This window comes from Ictidomys tridecemlineatus, chromosome 5, assembly GCF_052094955.1.
Source record: "Ictidomys tridecemlineatus isolate mIctTri1 chromosome 5, mIctTri1.hap1, whole genome shotgun sequence".
Classification (NCBI taxonomy): Eukaryota; Metazoa; Chordata; class Mammalia; order Rodentia; family Sciuridae; genus Ictidomys; species Ictidomys tridecemlineatus.
In genome coordinates, this window is record NC_135481.1 from 98,568,765 (window position 1) to 98,588,271 (window position 19,507).

Here is a 19,507-nt window from a genome sequence, read left to right on the forward strand (position 1 = left end):
CTCCTCCTTCTCTTTGGTTCCAGGGATTGAACTCAGGGGCACTCAACCACTGAGCCACATCCCCAGCCCTATTCAGTATTTTATTTAGAGACAGGGTCTCACTGAGTTGCTTAGCATCTTGCCATTGCTGAGGCTGGCTCTGAACTTGGGCTCCTCCTGCCTCAGTCTCCTGAGCTGCTGGGATTACAGGTGTGTCCACTGTGTCCAGCTCATTTCTTGCTCTTCTAGATTTCCAATGATGTCTGTGTAAGAACAAGTCATCCAGGCAGAGAGGTGAGTTACCTGTGTATAGTTACTTTAAGCCCCTTTTCACCTGCCCAGAGGGTTCCTGCACCTTTGAGCATCTCTTCCACACACACATCTCGAGGAATATCTCCAGGCTTTTAACAGCAGAACATTTTGAGTTTCTGTGAGTAGAAGTCTGGGTATCTATTTAATTCTCCTTTCTGCAAATGGTCAGAAGGAGGCACATGAGTAGAGGACCTAGAGGTTTTGCCAAGGTGAGTGGTCCAAGGTAAGGTCCTGGGGATGGGCAAGAAAGAAGATGGTGGTGATTATGGGAGAGTGGCCTGGATGTGGGGCAGGTAGAAAAGCCAGGGTACTCTTGGCTCCAAGAAATGACAAATCACAACGGAAGTTGAAGAATAAGGAAATGAGTATGTCACGTGACAGAACATTCTGGAATAGATCTTAAAGAGTTAGTTGATCTGGGCTTAGTGATGTTCTCCGAGATCAGGGTTCTTTCCATCTCTCTGAACTTCCATCCTCAGTGCTGGAAACAGCTTCAGGACGTTGGCAAGAAGGTGTGGCAGCTCTAGGTGTCACACCAGGCAAGACAGTTTCCAGAAAGAGAAGAGCTGGTCTCTTCCTGTGATGCTCTCGAGGAGAATCCTCCTTGACTCTCTCTCAAAAGGTGCCAATGACTGTCCCCTCATGTCCTATTGCTCCCTTTTGGGTCATGTGTCCACTCCTGACATAATCTGCATGGGGAATTGGATATGTCACCCTTGGAAGTGGGAGTGAGGGCCATCACATGGACTCTTGGGGATGAATAAGTTCTCGTCATCCTCTAACCCCAAGACCTCAGAAAGTGACTGCATTTGGAGACAGAGCCTTTAAAGAGGTGACCGAGTTCAAGTGAAGCTGCGCCCTAATCCAGTTTGGCTAGTGTCTTTATAAGAAGAAGAAATTTGGACACCAAGACACCATAGGTGTGTCTACACAGAAAGACGTTCATGTGTAGAGGCAGTTACAAAGTGACCATGTACAAACCAAGGCCAAGTCAGGAAGAGATCAATCTTCCCAGCACTTGATCTTGAACTTCCACCCTTAAGAACTGTGAGGAAGCCAACTTCTCTTGTTTAAGCCACCCAGTCTGTGGTATTTGGTCATGGTAGCTCTCGCAGAGTAATACAGCGGGAAGGTTCTGGAAGAAGAAGGAAGGAGGTTTCCTGGTACACAGTCAACAGTGTCCACTACAGCTGATGTGACAGAAAAGAGCGCAGTAGGAGTAGATGAACTGGAGTCAGATAGCCTGAGATTTCCTTCTGGGCTCTATAGTTTCCTAGTTGTGAACTGAGGTAAACTCTGCTCTCTCCAAAGCTTCGGTTTTCTCATCTACAAAATGGGGAAAACAGAATAATGGTCCCACAGAATCTAAGAATATGTGACACAGGAGAAGTGACTTTGTGATTGAAGTTCCGGACCTTGAGAGGGAACGGTTATCCTGTGTCCACGTGGACACACCCTAAGCACGTGGGTTCCCGAAAGCTGAGAACCTTTTCCAACCGTGGTCAGAAACAGATGTGAGGACGGAAGAAGGGTCAGAGAGATTCCATGTTGTTGGCTTTGAAGATGGAGGAGGGGGCCACAGGAGGAGAATGTGAGTGGTCTAGGTTTTTTCTAGAAGCTAGAAAATGAAGGAGATGAACTCTCCCCCAGAGCCTCTGGAAAGGAATGCAACCCCCCTGACACTTTGAGTTTAGCCCAGTGAGGCCGACAACGGACTTCTTACAGAATTGGAAGACAATCAACTTGTGTTGATTTTAGCCACAGACTTTGTGATAACTTGTTTTTGTAATGAATACAATCACCTATGTCAAAACAGTTGTGGAGAAGACTGAGGGAAATAGTAAGCTGAGGAGTCGGATGTGGAGAGGCATCCCTGCAATCCCAGCTCCTGGGGAGACTGAGGCAGGAAGTTCGCCAGTGTCAGGCTGGCCTGGGCGATTTGTTAGGACCCTGTCTCAAAATAGAACCTTTAAAAAGGGCTGAGGATGTAGTTCAGTGGTAGAGCATGCATCAGGCCCTGGATTCTACCCCTAGTTACCGTGGGAGGAAGGAAAGAAAAATGTTAAAGTGTCGCGTCCCATGACTGAACACTTAAGGTCACTCCAGGTCAACTCGGTCTTGTGATGGCTCCTCTGACTTTAGGTGGAATGAACCCTTTTATTGGGGACAAACCATTCAAATGAGGCAAGGGGTAGGATTACAAAGGAAAAGATGCGTGTAACTCAACCCCAGCAGGTAGCGGACACCTGAAGACACGTCTTGCTATCCCAGCTGGGACAATGCCCAAGTCACTACAGAAAATGTAGTGATGGGTCAGGACCCGGTGCTTCAGGACTCAAGGGCGCTTGGTTCCAGAGCAGCTCCCGCCATCACGGTCTTTGGCATGCTGCCTGGCCTATGGCAAGCCTTTAATAAATGCTACTTCAACAAAATTCAACAAGAGGGGAAGAGGGTGAGGGGAGATGTGGGGCCCAGGGGTGTGTCGGACCTGCCAGCTGCCACCTGCCCCTTGACAGGCTCTGGACCACAGCACAGCCCCTCCCACAATGTGCTCCACAGGGAGGAACTCTGCTTCCGCTACCAAGTCTGTCAATGAGTGCTCCACACCCCCACCCTAATCTCTGCTCCTGTGGATGTCTCCTATAAAGCCAAAGAGGGGGTGCCAAGAGTACAGGTCAAGGGAGGAGGGCTCACTGCTGAGAGTCACTCTTTTTCCAAATAAATGCTAAAAAACATTCCTGCCCTCCCTGATGGATGGATGCTGCTTCTATTAGAAATATCTCTTCAGTGGCTGCTGAAAAGAATTTCTGGGAATATTTCAGGATGTCTTGGATTCGTTTAGAGAAAAGCTGAGCCTGGGAATGCGGAAAACGAAAACAACAAAACTGTGGAGATGGATAAGGAATTCATTCATCAAATGTTTATTGAGCACCTGCTATGTGACAGGCACTCTTCCAGGTGCCAGAGGGATCAAAGTTCTTTCTTTCTTTTTTGGTACCAGGGATTGAACCCTGGGGCACTCAACCACTGAGCCACAACCCCAGCCTTTTAAAAATATTTTATTTAGACACAGGGACTCGCTGAGTTGCTTAGGGCCTGAGTTGCAGAGGCTGGCTTTGAACTCAATGATCCTCCTGCCTCAGCCTCCTGAGCTGCTGGGATTATAGGCATGTGTCACCCTGCTCGGCCATCGAAGGTCTTTGTAGGGATAGCAATGTCCCTATAACTAAGAAATTCCATCACAATGGGAGGCAATGGGTCCAAACGTGGAAGAACCGTCAAGGCAGTGCTGGATTGTGATATGTGCCATACAGAAGGTGGTCTCCTTCAAAATCCAGCATTGAAACTTCAGGGCCACTGTGATGGTTTTAGGAAGTGGAGAATTTAAGAAGTGATTAGGTCATGAGGATGCCCCTTATGAATGGGATTAAATCCATAGAAGAGTGGTTTTCTATAACTCAGAGCTTTTGGCTCACTCATCAGTCCACCTTCTGCCACGTGGAGACACACTCTGATCCCTTTCTGGAAGATGCAGCAACAAGGAGCTATCTTAGAAGCAGCAAGTAGGCCTTATAAGACAACCCAATCTTCCAGAGACTTCATCTTGAGTTTCCCAGCCTTTAAAACTGTGAAGAAAGAACTTCTCTTCTTTGTACATTAACTAGTCTGTGGCATTTTGTTATAGCAGCACAGGATGGATTAAGATACAAGGTGATAGGATGGAAAGTACTTGAGATCATATTAGGAAAGGTCTCTCTGTGAAGGTGACCTTTTAGACAAGATCTCAAGGATGCTCTGAGGTGCAGGGCATATGTCAAGGCCCTGAGGAAGTTGGAAAAAGAGATCTTGGTGGGCTGATACTGCGAACATGGGGAGAGAATCAAGATGAGAGGCAGATAGGGGGCAGACATTTTGTTGTTGAGATCATAGAGAGGACTTTAGGTTTGTTACAAGTGCAGGGAATCTAATCAACAGAAAATTTGTATTTCTTATTAACTAATTTAAAAATATTTTATGATGGGGAGGATAGAAGAGAGAGAGCGCTATTATTTCCTCCCACGTGCAGATTTTTTTTTTTTCAGCTGGGTTTTTCCACATTCCACTGATTGCCTCATCTACTCCAATCTTCTGCTTTTCTCAGTAACTGTTATTAATTTGGGGGCAGTTCATTTGTGTCAGATTCTCTCCTACATTATTTACAGTTATTATTTTATCCCCAACCAAGAGATATGTGTGTACCGATTGTCCCCATATGATTGACGAGGCAGTGAAGGCCCGGAAGCGATGCAGCCAGTTCTAGACACAGCTGGTCAGTTCTCCCCTCCCTCCTCCCTGCTTGCAGTCAGCTCAAACTCATCGCCATTAGTGACCTCCTCAATTGCCAAGTGTGTGGCCTTTTCTTTGAACTATTTATTCCCATTGGTTCTTTGGGTCTTCTTTTTCTTTAAACTCTCCCTCCTCTGGCTTTTATCCCATGGTTATCTTCAACTTCCCTCTTCCTTCTGAGCCATTCAGTTAATCCCCTGAAGATTTCCTCTGTTTCCATCCTCTTATGTAGCTCCGCCCATGGCTTCCATATCCCACGAAGGTGGAGCTTTCATTAAAATTTTCTCTTAGGATTGAGACAAGTGCTTTTAATTTCCTGATCCAGCATTTAGATTTTTTTTGGGGGGGTGGGTGAGTATTGGGGATTGAACCCAAGGGTGCTTAACCACTGAGCCACATCCCCAGCACGCCCCCCCCCCACACCTTTTTTTTTGTATTTTATATAGAGACAAGGTCTTGCTGAGTTGCTTAGGTTCTCACTAAGTTATTGAGGCTGACTTTGAACTTGCAATCCTCCTGCCTCAGCCTCTCCAGCCACTGGGATAACAGGCAAGTGCCACCACGCCTGGCTTGGTTTTTAATCTATTGAGCACTTGCCACATGCAAAGAACTGTGCCAGGCACTGGTGAGAAGGTGATAGTACAGCTGGGCCTCTGGTACAATGGAGGAAGCTTTGCTGTAGAGTTCAGCACTGGGCCAGGTATTTGTAGGTGCTCAGTAAATATTTGCTGGATGAGTGATTTTATTAGGGAGGCAAACTTGCATGTAGTTGCCTCTAATTCAAAGTTGATTGAAGAAAGTGCTGTATAAAGATTCTGGCCCATGGAGGTGGGGGAAGATTGCTTGCCAAAGGAGTGGGAAATCTTCAGGGAAGTGATATTAGCTCTGAGCCTTTAAATCACCTCAAATCCCAAGGATGTTCAAGAAGCAGCAAGTGGTATGGCGTGCTGAAGCATGATTCAAGAAGGTTGAAGGGACATGATCAAGACGGTGTTTAGAAAGCTCACTGGGTGCTTATTGTAGAGAATGGCTTTTTTGAAAACAAACAGATTTAAAAATGGTTTTGACTGTGAACCAAAATACCTTCAACTGTCATGTATAACAAATTAGAACAAATAAATTGATTTAAAAAATGGTTTTGAGTTTTCTTATTGCATAGTGGTGGTGAAGTTTCTCAAACAGGAAACAGAGGAGAAGGGGCAGATTTGATAGGAACTATGGTAGAAACTGAGATTTATGTTGATAAATTTCAGAGACGCTGAGGAGCACATACAATGGAGGCATCTTGCTGAGACCAGAAAATCAAAGCTGGATTTCAAGAAATTTGGGAACCTTCAGTCCTCAAGGAGGCAACTGACATCACTGGATCTGAGGTCATTTGTGGGAGAGAATATTCACTTAAGCAAAAAAGAGGGTTGCTGGCTGTGGACACCTGTTGAATATTTCCATATTTCTGTCCTGTGGGAGTCGCAAATTCAGCACATCGAAAGTAGAATTAATTACTTGTCACGTCTCCTCAGGCTCCTCTTGGCTGTGACAATTTCTGAGACTTTTCTTGTCTTTGAAGATCTTAACAATATCAAGAAATGCTGGTCAGGCATTCTGTAAGCTGTCTCTCTGCTGGGGTTTGATTTTTTTTTTTTTCCTGCTTGTGATTAGGTTAGGGTTATGGGTTATAGAAAGTAAGTCCCATAAAGTGCCAATCTCATCATAGTTCCTACACTATCAATATGATTTAGCACTGTTGACATTAACCTTGGTCACCAGAGTGACAGTGTCTGTCAGGTTTCTCCACTGTAAAGTTACTCATTTTTGCTGCATTTTCACACTGTCCTCTTCGGAAGGAAGTCACTATGCACTATGCACAGCTCACACTTAAGGAGTTGGGAGTTATGCTTCAGCGTGGGGTAGCTACATAAATTACTTGGGAGATTTCTCTTCCTCAATTTATTTTTTCACGTACTTAAGTCTGTATGGAAGGAAGACTATTTCTTTATACTTTGCTATAATTCAACATTTGTTTTATAGCTCAAGACATGTATTATTTTATAAACTTTTTAAAGCTGTAGATGGACACAATATCTTTGTTTACTTTTTTTATGTGGTGCTGAGAATCGAACCCAGTGCCTCGCACATGCTAGGCAAGCGCGCTACCACTGAGCCACAACCTCAGCCAAAGACAAATAATTCAATGCAAAATCGCCCCCTCTCAAAGGTCATATTAACAATTGTTAAGAACAAAGATCCATTTCTTCCCAACCTCACAAACCCTCAGCGTCCAACTTGCTGCCGTCCCCAACAGAGACCAGGCCAGCTCTCAGGGTCTTCCCCAAGGCCCCGCAACGCCCCGCTCTGCCTCACCTGGCCATCCAGCTAACCCTACTTGCTCGCTTCTTTGCTCCCTGCCCCACTTCCCAGCTTCCCCGTGGCCCCGCCCACCGAGGGGCGGAAGTGGGGAGGCCGCGGGACGGAAGCGCTGGTCCTGGGCGGGCCCTTTAGCAACAAGCCCCTCCCACTCCGCCAATGCCCCACCCCTCCGGCCCAGACCGGAAATGAGGTCAGAGAGGGAAACCCCGGCGGGGAGACTCGGCCCAAAAAGCGGCGCCCGTTGGAGGTGGCTGTGGCAGCCGGTGAGGGGGAGGCGTGGGTTGAGAGGGTTGGGGTCCAGGGCCAAAGACAGAGGGGATCAGCACTCTAGGATGCGGCTGGGCGGCAAAGGGCGCCAGGGGGCCGCGGTGGCCGGCGGGAGCGACGTGGGTGGTGGGGCCTCGTTTTTCAGGGCCTGTCTCCCCCATCCCAGGCGGTGAGGGTCGGGCGGCCTCCAGGGCTACAGTTTCCGCCTCTCCTCTCTCTGTTTCTGTTGGGTCGGCAACAGCGTGGGCGTGGTGTTCTTAGCCGTGGTCGCCCCAGCCCTCGGGGCCTGGTGGGGGTGGTGGGGAATCCTTCTAAACATGGTTTTTCACACATTTGTGGTCCTTTTGCGGCCCTCGAACTCGGAGGGAGCCCCGTCACCAGTAGTTGCTGTTTGGCAGTTTTTGCCTTAGAAGGGCTGACTCCCGTGTCCCAGGTCCAAATGAGAAGTTACCTTCCTGCCTCCCAACCTCCCACCCCTTGGACTCACCGCTTGGCCCTCTTCTGACTTGCTGACCACTAGCTTCCTATGTGTGATTTGGACGGCTTGCTTCTCCTCCGGGGCGTGCCTGGACTCGGGGTCCTCTAGGGCATCCCAGAGCGATTGGAGGTGTGGGAGTCTCTCTTCTATTACCTGCGTTCCAATTGCAGTTTTTGAGGTAGGGTGGGATTCTGCACAAGCATTTGACTACTTTGGTAATTTCATTCCATGTTTGTTTACTCAGTTCGGCCTGTTTTTAAAGCAGTAGCCCTTTATTTGGGAACGAGATTTAGATGTGCTTTTCCCACTTGTTTATCTATTTTATGTATCTATATCTATCTTAGGAACAGTTGTCTTCCAAATCCCTGTCATGGCATTTAAAACAACTTATTGCTTAAAAGGATATGGCCTTTATATATATGTGGCTTTTGACACTTTAAGAAGTTTTGTTAGAGTGGTACTTTGGAACTAGTTGTCTCCTTCCTCCCACGTTGTGTCGCATAAGCCAGAAGACTTTTCCTGCCTTTGAATTCTTTGGCCATTTGTCCGAATAGGAACAGAGTGAGAGTAGGTTTTAGAAAGCCCTTTGCAAAATATAAACTGCATGAACTGAAATATGGTCTGAGAGTGGTGCCACACATTTTTAAGCTCTAATTATGGTCTTCAAATACTTTGGGCTTAACAAGGGCTAGGGAGAAAGTGCTAATTTAGTGTGTGTGTGTGTGTGTGTGTGTGTATTTTTTAAAATTAGGTATTGTACAGATTATATTGAACATTTCCTTTTATGAGGCAGTTTTGAAAATTGCCTCTGCTACTCTCATCCTTTCAAAGGTTTGCCTCTGATAGTTTGACAAGTATGAGTAGAAAACTAGGAAATTTTGGAAAGCAGTTAGTTAAAAATTTGAAGAGACTCTGTCCCATCCCTGTCATTTCATTTTTCATTTATTTCCTTTTTTTGTGTGATTATGTAGCATTAAAGTACATAATTAGGATGATCAGGTTGGGGAATGGAGCCTAAAAGTTTCTAAGTATCAAAAAATAATAATGACATCTGTAAGGTTTTGTATCCAGTAGCTTCCAGATGGTACCCAAATGATACCAAACTTAGGCTCTTTTTTCTGTTCTGACTACAAAATTGGGTCACTACAAATTCTTGAATCACTAAAACTGCAAGCAGTCTTCCTTGAAGTGTGTCCCCAAGTTCTCTCTTTATTCCTGCCACATGCATTCTCAGCAGTGATCCCAGACCACAGAGTAGTCCTTTATCCATTCTCAATATCTTGGTGTCACTGGGTCCCACCCTTGTTCTCCCATCTCTACCATGGTTTTAAAGTTGTCTGTTCTATTCCTATCTGATGAAACATTTTTAATCTTTTTGGGTCTTTTCAACAGATAATTCACTGACAAATTTAGTTGGGGAGAAAGGAGAAAGAGAGTTTGCTTGTTTTTGCTAATATCCCAGTTGCTATCTGGTGAATAGTTGTTTTTTTGAACTTAAGGAAATGTTAACTTGACATTTAACAAAAACAAACACCCATTTTTAATGCCTTAATGGATCATGAATGGTAAGAACAGAGACTTACATATAGTTAGTAAAAGGTGTCTTTATTTTTTATAGATAGATTGGAGATTGGACTCTGAATTGCTGTAATCTGTTTTATAAAATTATTTGAAAACAACAGAGCCTATTCAGGTGTTTTTTTTCTTTTCATTTTTTTCAATATTGAACTTTTTTTTTTTTTTTTTTTTTTTTTTTTGCAGATGTGGCCTCATGGATGAGCTGGTACATGACTTAGCCTCAGCCTTGGAGCAGACATCTGAGCAGAATAAACTTGGTGAGCTGTGGGAGGAAATGGCCCTGAGCCCTCGGCAGCAGAGGCGGCAGCTTCGGAAGCGCCGGGGCCGGAAACGCAGGTCTGACTTTACTCACCTGGCAGAACATACTTGCTGCTACAGTGAGGCCTCTGAATCAAGTCTGGATGAGGCCATTAAGGATTGTCGAGAAGTGGCCCCAGTCACCAATTTCAGTGACTCTGATGACACAATGGTAGCGAAACGGCACCCAGCTCTCAATGCCCTAGTTAAGAGTAAGCAACACTCTTGGCATGAATCTGACTCCTTTACTGAAAATGCACCTTGTCGACCACTCAGGCGCCGGCGGAAGGTGAAACGAGTGACATCAGAGGTGGCTGCCAGCCTTCAGCAGAAGTTGAAGGTATCAGATTGGAGCTATGAGAGAGGCTGTAGGTTCAAGTCTGCTAAGAAACAACGTCTGTCCCGCTGGAAGGAGAATACTCCCTGGACTTCATCAGGCCATGGGTTGTGTGAATCAGCAGAAAACAGGACTTTCCTAAGCAAAACAGGAAGGAAAGAAAGAATGGAGTGTGAAGCAGATGAACAAAAACAGGGCTCTGATGAGAACATGTCGGAATGGTGAGATCTCCCTTGCATGGATGCTGTTTATGCCACATAGTTCATATGTAGATACTGTCCTGTTGTACCACAGTCTCAGTAGAGGCTGGAGTGTGTATGTGGGTGTGGGAAAATGCACAGGTGCCGGGCATATGCAGTTAATATATGTTCCTGGTATGACGCTTTTCCCCTTTAAAAATTATGGTTTTAGGTACTCTTGAGGTGTAATTCTATACTCTGCTACTTACAATTTGACTATATTGAGTATATTTTTAATAGCAGTATTCAAGTTGTCTGAACACATCGTGGGCTTTAAAAATAACAGTGTTCAGTCCCATTAATCTTTTTTTTTTTTTTTAATTTTTAGTTGTAGATGGACACATACATTTATTTATTTTTATGGGTGCTGAGGATCGAACCCAGTGCCTCACACGTGCTAGGCAAGTGCTCTACCATTGAGCCACAACCCAGCCCCCCCCATTAATCTTAGACCAAATATGTCAAGCCAGAGAAATTTGTCTCCAGTGGGTGCATGCTTAAAATGTTGGTATGGTTTTGGATAACTTAATTTTTCTATATTTCAGATAGTTGTAGGAACATTAATACTCTCCAGCTTTAATATTAATTTGTGATATCTGTGATAGCAAGAAATGCTACTGGCCTTTGAGAGTGACAGTTCTTTGTGGTGCACTGCAGGATATTTAGCATCCCTACTTTGGTCCTTCCAATTTTCATTGTATCAACCCAAATGAGTTGAGTTCTCCAGGATGAGACTGTTTCTACTCTTATTAATATTGGTTAACGTTTACTAAGCAATAATTGTGTGTAGTAGGCATTGTGCTATATGCTTTTTTAATATTCCTATTTAATGTTCATAGTTCTACTGTATAGTAAAATTGTACTATTTGTATTTTATGGAAGAGGAAACTGAGATTAAGAGTTTAGATAATTTGTCCAAGGTCACCCCGTGCCAAAATGGAGAATCAAACCCGATTTCAAAGCTCATATTTCACCATGTTTTGTGGCCCTCTGAGTTTGTGCCTTTTCCATGACCCTTTTCTGTCTCATCTTAACTTCTATAACTGTAGAACATATGACCTTTCTTAGTACTTGGCTTCTGAAGTTTGTCTTAAAAACAAAGACATAAATCTTGGGTACCTTGGGGCTGGGGATGTGGCTCAAGCGGTAGCGCGCTCGCCTAGCATGCGTGCGGCCCAGGTTCGATCCTCAGCAGCACCACATACCAACAAAGATGTTGTGTCCGCCGAGAACTAAGAAAAAATAAATAAATGTTAAAATTCTCAAAAAAAAAAAAAAAAGAGTTCATCCTCTGAACTCATTTAAAAAAAAAAAAAAAAATCTTGGGTACCTTGAGGTGAGGCTGTGTTGGTAACAGGGTAAGCTATGTAGGTCTGTTTCCATGTTTTATGGGTGGTTTTGATCCAGCTTTTAAACTTTTCCTAACTTTATATTTGTCAGTCTATTCAACTATATTGAGATGGGCTCCTGGTTTGGCTTTCTTCATTTTCCTCTAAGCCTAATTTGTTTTTAGGTCTGCTTACTCAACAGATGTATATTTTTGGATTATAAAGGTATTTTTTTTCCTCATCATGCCTTTTATTTTTTCTCTTGAGAATTTGAACCCAGAGCCTCACCCATGCTAGACAAGTGCTCTTCTGCTGAGCTACATCTCTAGCTCTTTTTATTTTGACACAGGGTCTGCTAAATTATCCAGGCTGGCTTCAAACTTGCTTGTCCTCCTGCCTCAGTTTTCTCAGATAAGCTGGGTACAGGCCTGTGCCTCTGTGCTTGACTTATCATGCCATTTTTAATCAAACAAGAACTGCTTAGTCAACTTCTATCCTTTCATGATGTTGAAACTCTCTGTTGAGATATTCAAGTTTGTTTTAATATGAAGCATATATAGCTTATAATCTTGTTACTGTTGAAAATGGCAGTATTACTCCAGTGCTGCAAAAAAAAGAAAATGGTAGTTTAAAAAAATAGTCTGTTGGTTATTTGAATTTCTTGTTAAACTGTGAAATAATTGTATGTGTTAGATACTTTTAATTGTCTACTCTAAGATATATAGCTTCAAATGCAGAGCCTGTGGTCTTACTGTTACTTCTGTCTTTCTTTCTCTGAACCTAGACCATCAATTGTGGTCAGGTTATGATGATATAAATTCTAGTCATCTGAGAGCTGGAGAAATTGAAGTAGACAGGAGTTCTTATGAAATTCTTAACTGTCTTCAAATTAAGGAGAACTCATTCTCCCATTTGGGCTATCTCTGTGGTCCGTGACTTCAGAGTTCTTTCAGTAATACAGATGCCAGAGTGCTCCTAGCTGTGAAGGAATAATGAATGGGCAGAGTTACAGCAGACATGATCTGAGAAAAAGTCTTTTAAATCTTCTAATTATTTAAGATGCCCAAATTCCCCTTTTATCTGTAGTTACAAAAACAGAAGTGCTTTGTGTTTTTTTCCCCCTGAATCCATTCTGTAAGGAAAGAAGGGTCATCCTTTTTTATCCTTTGATTTCTTATGATGTTCAGCTTTTATTCAGTAGTAAAGTGGAGCTAAAATCTTTTCATTTTTAAGCTCAGTTATTATTATTTTTTATTTTTTGTGATGCTGAAGATTTAACTCAGGGTTTTGTGCATGCTAGGCAAGTGCTGTACCAAGCTACATTCCCAGCCCAGCTAAACAGGACTAGCTTTAGAATGTAAAGTAGATAATAGTTTATGTTTTGGATATGATTATTCTCTCTTGATGAGTTGATTCTGTCAAAAATTTTCTACTTTCTTTCTCTTGCATTAAAAGAAATACTTTCAAGAACCCTCTTGCTTATTCTTTAATAAATCTGCTTAGATGTGCCACAGTTTATTTACATATAGATCAAAGTGTAAAACTTTGCTTTTTATCAGTGGTGTTAAGAGTTGTTAGTCACCATCCATTTTGTAGAATTATTAATATGAGGTTAATCATTAAGATTAGCCTTAGCTTGATCAGTAGTTACGAGTTTTCAAAAAAATATATTAGGTGCTTTAGATATGAAAATGTCGATCTTAATCAGCTTATTTCTGATTCCCTTAAATTCTCTTTTTGCGAACTAAACAGAGTAGTTTTAAGTTTATGTATAAAGTTTGGTATATTTGATGTATTTACTTTTCTGTATTTACTTTCTGATGTATTTACTTTTCTGATCTCCCCTCAATTCTATACCAACTAATCCTTCATGGGTTCTGAGGAACTCAGTTATGATATAATAGGTTTTTTTAAATGTTTGTATAAAGATCAAATTACCATCTATTGAATCTTTGTGTATCTATGTTTGTGAATACTTTAAAATGGGATGACTCTTATAAATGTATTTTTTACTAATCCTTATTCAAATTGTCTGTATAGCACCTATTAATTATATGCCTGAAGTCTAATTTTGCTCTTTCTTTACTAACATATTATTTGTTTGTTTTCCTTAAATGTAGTTTACCTTCTTTTTCTTTTATAAGCGTATTGGTTGGGTGATGGCCTGAAGTCACATTCAGAAGCCTTTCTTAGGTGATGTATTAGAGGCCTATCTCACAGGAAAGAAAATATTCCCTTCTCTTGGAAGGCAAGTGACAGAGATAGAGTGCTAAACCTCCCCCCTCCTTCTGCAGCCCAAGCTGACCTTCTGCGGCCCCTTGGTGCCTCTTGTTTTCTTATTTTTATAGAAAATCAATATCCTTTCTGACATAAACAATAGCTCAGAAGCAAGAATAAATGGGAGAAAGCTGAGATCTCTGTCTATCACCTCTCACTTGAACTCCCCCAAACTCTTTAATTATGAGTATGCTTTGCTCCAGGTGTTTGTGACAGTGAAATTGCTAAATGAGGACCATTTTAACCAAAGATTGGGTGATCAATAACACTCTATAGCAGTAGCTTGTTGGATCAATAACATTCATTATTTCATGGTTAAGGTAAGTAGCCTCCTTTGCAAGTGGAGGTCATTAATCAGGGGTTCTAGGAGCTGTGGAAAAGAATACATGTAGTAGGTTGAAGATGTTCTGTTTTCTATTCTGTAAATAAGGATGCTGACCAAGAGTGTATTTACCATTGTTGCAAGTGGTAGTATTCACTTCAGAGTATTGAATAGCTAGCTTAGTGTGCATATTTAGATTTAATCAAGGTTCTGCTAATTTATTTTTTTTTTTTTTTTTTTTTTTTTTTTTTTAAAGAGAGAGTGAGAGAGAGGGGGACAGAGAGAGAGAGAGAATTTTAACATTTATTTATTTTTTCTTAGTTCTTGGCGGACACAACATCTTTGTTGGTATGTGGTGCTGCTGAGGATCGAACCCGGGCCGCACGCATGCTAGGCGAGCGCGCTACCGCTTGAGCCACATCCCCAGCCCCTCTGCTAATTTATCCTTAGGAACAACTGTAAAAGGCAGCATGGGAAGTGGTATAATACTACTGTATTTGGAAATCTCTCTGTTGAGAAAAAAGGACTATCCCTTGAAAGTTCCTTCTTGGAAGAAATGTTAGGATTATTCCAGAAAATTAGGACTCTATGATTAAAAAGTACATAGAGTTAAATATTTGCTTCAGTATAAAATATAACATTCTAAAAATTAGAACTCTGTAAAAACAAAGTGAATTGTTTTACTAAGTTCCAGATCACTAGAGGGAGTCAAGCATGGGCCTGAGGACCCCTTAGTGTTACTTTAGAGTTGAGGAGGCTGAATTGAAATACTTTTAAGGACCCTTGCAACAAAAGGTCCTGTGATTCTTAACAATCACAACTTATTCCCACCTTTGTGACTTCTTAACAGGTATTTGAAGAGTAACCTCAACTTTCTACTACAGTACTTAAAATAAAAATTAAACATTCGCACATTCACATCATCATAAACTAGTACTACTTGACCCATTGTCAAGATTTCTTCAAACTGCAAGGCTAAGAACTGCACTGGAAAATGTAGTTAGAGGCTGATGTTGGCAGTGCTGATCCTGCCATGAAGGTTCGAGACCCTGAGTCCTTCTCCATAGGCAGTCCTTGGTTCAGAAGTACAAGGCCTGTCTCAGTCAGAAAATCGAGTAGTTGCACTTTTGTTCCATCCCTATCTGTATCTTTTAGTTTTTGTTTAGAGCCTGTGACTTCCAGAATACCCTTGGGTAGGGAAGTTTAATGTTTTCTGTGTGTGTGTATTTGGGTATAGCAGGCAGCTGCAGGGTGTTGAGTCCAAGAATAAAGTTTACTATTGGCCTGGTCAGAGAAGGAAAAAACCCTTTTTTTAGTGAACCTAGAGGTTGTAATGTTTTATTTACTTATTTTTCCACATTTTTATTGGTGCACTGTATATAATAGATTTGTTATTTAAAACTTTTTTAAATTGAAGATGGATACAATATCTTTATTTTATCTATTTATTTTTTTATGTGGTGCTGAGAATCGAATCCATTGCCTCACACTTGCTAGGCAAGTGCTCTACCACTGAACTATAACCGTAGTCCCTTGTTATTTCTTATTACATATTCATCCATGCACAGGGCATATAATAATATAATTTGGTTAATTTTGTTTCCCAGAACTTTCCCTTTCCCTTTCCTCCTCCTTCCCACTGGTCCCTTTCTTCTATTCTTCTAGTCTCCCTTTGATTACCACAAGACCCACCTCTCACCTTTCTTTTCCTTTTTCTTCTCTGACTTCCACATGTAAGAGAAAATGTTGATATGACCCTTGACTTCCTGCTTAACATAATGCTCTCAAGTTCCACCCATTTTTCTACAGATGACATAATTTCATTCTTTACGACTGAATACAACTCCATTGTGTGTGTGTGTATCACATTTTCTTTATCCATTAATCCATTGACAGATTCCTGGGCTGGTTCCATTGTTTGTTTATTAGGAATTGTGGTGCTGTATGCATGGAGATGCATGTATCACTATAGTCTGATGACATTTATGCTTTAGGATAAATACCAAGGAGTCGTATAACTAGGTCATATGGTGGTTCCATTCCTAGTTTTTTGAGGAACCTCCATACTGATCTCTGTAGTGGTTGTACTAATTTAGAAATTATCCTTGAGTGGAGTCAGAATCAGTGAGGGTTTGGAGAAGATTCTGTTGTAGTCTGGCATATCTGCCTAGGGTAAAAGCTCACCAGCAACACTGAGAATTAGGCTAGGGGCTCTGCATGTCTCAGTGAGTTGTAGATCTGAGAAGAGCACATTATCCAAATCTGTGGGAGTAGAGAATGGAATTAATGAGAATCTGTGCACCCTTTTTGTTGGCAAATACAGAGAGACTTTTGAACATATTCTGTAGAATAAAGGCAAGGGAATAGCATTCTGAAATTTCAGAGGAAGAACAAATCTTTGAAGGTGATTGTTGATGGGAAACAGAAGAATACTTTGAAAAATCTTCATTGGGATATAAGAAGATATGATTATGTTGAAATAGGATCAGTTAAGAGGAGAGACAAATGGCTGTTCAAAAATCCAGTAGATTGGGAAAAAAAATAATAGGGAAATTTAAGATGTAATTACAATATTAAAATGAAAGACAATTCACTCTGCAGAAAATTAAGTTGATGATGTGGAAAACTTTGGAAGCCCTCCCAAAATGCAAAGGCAAGTGATAAAAATGAGAGAAAATTGGGCCTGAAGGATGGAGAATAGAGGCCCAATCTGAGTAAGTAAATATTCCCAGGGAAGAAACCAAAACATTGGAAAAAAATTTAAGAGAAATGTTGAAAAAGTTAAATCTAAAGATTAAAAAGGGGCTGGGGATGTGACTCAAGCAGTAGCACGCTTGCCTGGCGTGTGTGTGGCCCAGGTTCGATCCTCAGCACCACGTAAAAACAAAGATATTGTGTCTGCCGAAAACTAAAAAATAAATATTAAAATTCTCTCTCTCTCTCTGTCTCTCTCTCTGTCTCTCTCTCTTTCTTTAAAAAAAAAGATTAAAAAGATTAAAAAGGAAAACCCTGAAAAGAGACCTCTGCCTAAATATATCCTGTCAATAGTTTTTGCATTCTGCATTTGTGGTGGGAGTGGAGCAAGTCTGAATACAAATCTTAAGGATGAAAATATGACTGGCATTCATCCTTACAGTACTAAATGTGGGGGGCTTTGTTTGTCTATAGAAGTGTTTTGTTGTTGTTTGTTTGTTTTTGTTTTTTAGTACTAGGGATTGAACCTAGAGGTGCTTTTCCACAGAGCTACATCCCCCCACCCCCCTTTTTAAAAAAATTTGAGACAGTGTCTAAATTGCTGAGGGTCTCACTGAGTTGCTGAGGTTAGCCTTGAACTTGTGATTCTTTTGCTTCAACCTCCTGAATTGCTGGGTTTACATGATGGCATATGCCATCATGCCTGGCTTTGCCTGTAGAGTTTGTTTTGTTTTGTTTTTTTAAAGAGAGAGGGAGAGAGAGAGAGAGAGAGAGAGAGAGAGAGAGAGAGGGAAAATTTTTAATATTCATTTTTTAGTTTTTGGCGGACACAACATGTTTGTTTGTATGTGGTGCTGAGCATAGAACCTGGGCCACACGCATGCCAGGCGATTGCTAGAGCCACATCCCCAGCCCTGCCTGCAGAGTTTTGAGGAGAAGGGAGTTGCTCTCTCACCACACCGCATCCTGAAATTTGTGTATAGTAAAGATATATTTCATGTCAAAAGGCAGCAGAAGGACATTCTTAGAGATATAAGACTTAAAAATATATTCTTTAAAAAAATCTGTTCTGGAAAGAAATTTCATCCACTTCAAGGTAAATCATTTTTAGCTCGAAGAACTGTAAGTCTTAAAAAGGTAGGTGGACTTTTATGAGGCCTAGCCCCCAGCTCAACAGCAGAGGCCTGAAGAAGGTCATGAGCTTGGCAAAATATAACTGATTGTACTCATCACATTGATGAATTTGTAGGCTGGAGAGCTTGTTGCCTTCTTTTATGGCACCACCTGAATGAAATTGAAAAACTCCTTCATTATCCCTTTTCTTAACTTAATGGAATGATTTTGGAAATGGATGAGAGAGATTTCCCTGAATAACTTCTCTTTTACTTCTGTTTACCACCAGATTCAGAACTCTTGATTTCATGTGGTGGCAAATGTACCACTTTCACTCAAGGAAAAGATGGGGAGGAAAATGTAAAAGCAAAGATGTCTTGGGCAGTGGATCTAAGAGCAATATTTTTCTAAATGTGTAGTCTTCTATGGTTAGGAATATTAAAGAATGGCCAACTCTCAGGTCAGAGGGCAAGCTGTGCTTTCCTTTCTTCTCCCAACTATGGGAATTTAGAGAGATTTGTTTAAACCAGAAGCTATCATTTAGGAATAGTAAAGGGGAATTATTTATACCATATTACCTATTGTGAGAGATGAATGTTCTAAGACTTAGTAGCTCCAAACAGCAAACATATGTTGTCTTTAGTTCCTGAGGTCAAGAGTCTGGGAGTTGCTTTGGTTCAGAGTTTCTCATGAAGTCCCAGTCAGGCAAAACTTGACTGGGGGTGAAGGGTCCTGGTAAGTTCCTTTTCACGTGAGCCTCTACAGTGCTGTCAGTTACCTGGAGACATGGTAGTTGGCTTCCCCTTGAGTGAGGGATCTGAGAGAGGTGGGTGCAGGGGAGGGGAGTCCAAGATGGAAGCCACATATATCTGATCTCAGAAGTTACATCCTGTATGGTGTCAGTTACACAGACCAACCCTGGTCAGTGTGAGAAAGACTGTGCCAGGGTATGGAATAGCTGGGGGCTGGGGTCCAGAAGTCTGGTTACCACAGATGGCTACTGGCTCTCTAAAATTTTTCCCTAATCTAGTATGATGCTAAATTAAGGAATTAGTATCACCTTATCCTCAGGTGATACCTGAAGCCATGGATAATACTGAACCTATACATTCATACTTATGATAATTCTCATGTTTTGTTTACTAATCTAGGTCAGGATTCTCACTTTGGGCAGTACTGAGATTTTGGGCCACATAATTCTCTGTTGTGAGACTGCCCTGTACATTGTAGAATGTTTAACAGCATCCCTAGTCTTTACCCACTAGATGCCAGTAGTTCAACAGCTCCCCCTCCTGCTCCCCCTGAAGTTGTAGCTATCAAAAGTGTTTCCAGACATTGCCAAATGACCCTGAGTTGGGGGCAAAATTACCTCCAGTTAACCACAGTTGTAGATATTTCTGGTATTGAGGTTGGGTTTTGTTTTTTTTTTTTTAAGAGAAGAGAGAGAGAATTTTTTAATATTTATTTTTCAGTTTTCGGTGGACACAACATCTTTATTTTATTTTTATGTGGTGCTGAGGATTGAACCCAGCGCCCGGCTTATGCCAGGCGAGCGTGTTACCGCTTGAGCCACATCCCCAGCCCAGTATACTA

General features: G+C 41.8%; 1 protein-coding gene across 5 annotated transcripts in view; it reads left to right on the forward strand.

The window, feature by feature from the left end:
- Positions 1 to 7,139: 7,139 nt before the first annotated feature.
- Gpatch2l (G-patch domain containing 2 like) overlaps positions 7,140 to 19,507 on the forward strand; it is a 58,139-nt gene continuing 45,771 nt past the window's right edge. For 2 of the 5 annotated variants that reach the window (XM_013356872.4, XM_021723805.3), the window contains exons 1-2: positions 7,163 to 7,231; positions 9,491 to 10,162. In XM_013356872.4, the coding sequence (XP_013212326.2) occupies positions 7,170 to 7,231; positions 9,491 to 10,162 (734 nt within the window). In that variant the 5' untranslated portion in view covers positions 7,163 to 7,169. Of the gene's footprint in view, positions 7,248 to 7,418; positions 7,908 to 9,490; positions 10,163 to 19,507 lie in introns of those variants that run through there. The other 3 variants (XM_013356871.4, XR_013439149.1, XM_078050577.1) reach the window with 3 other exon arrangements.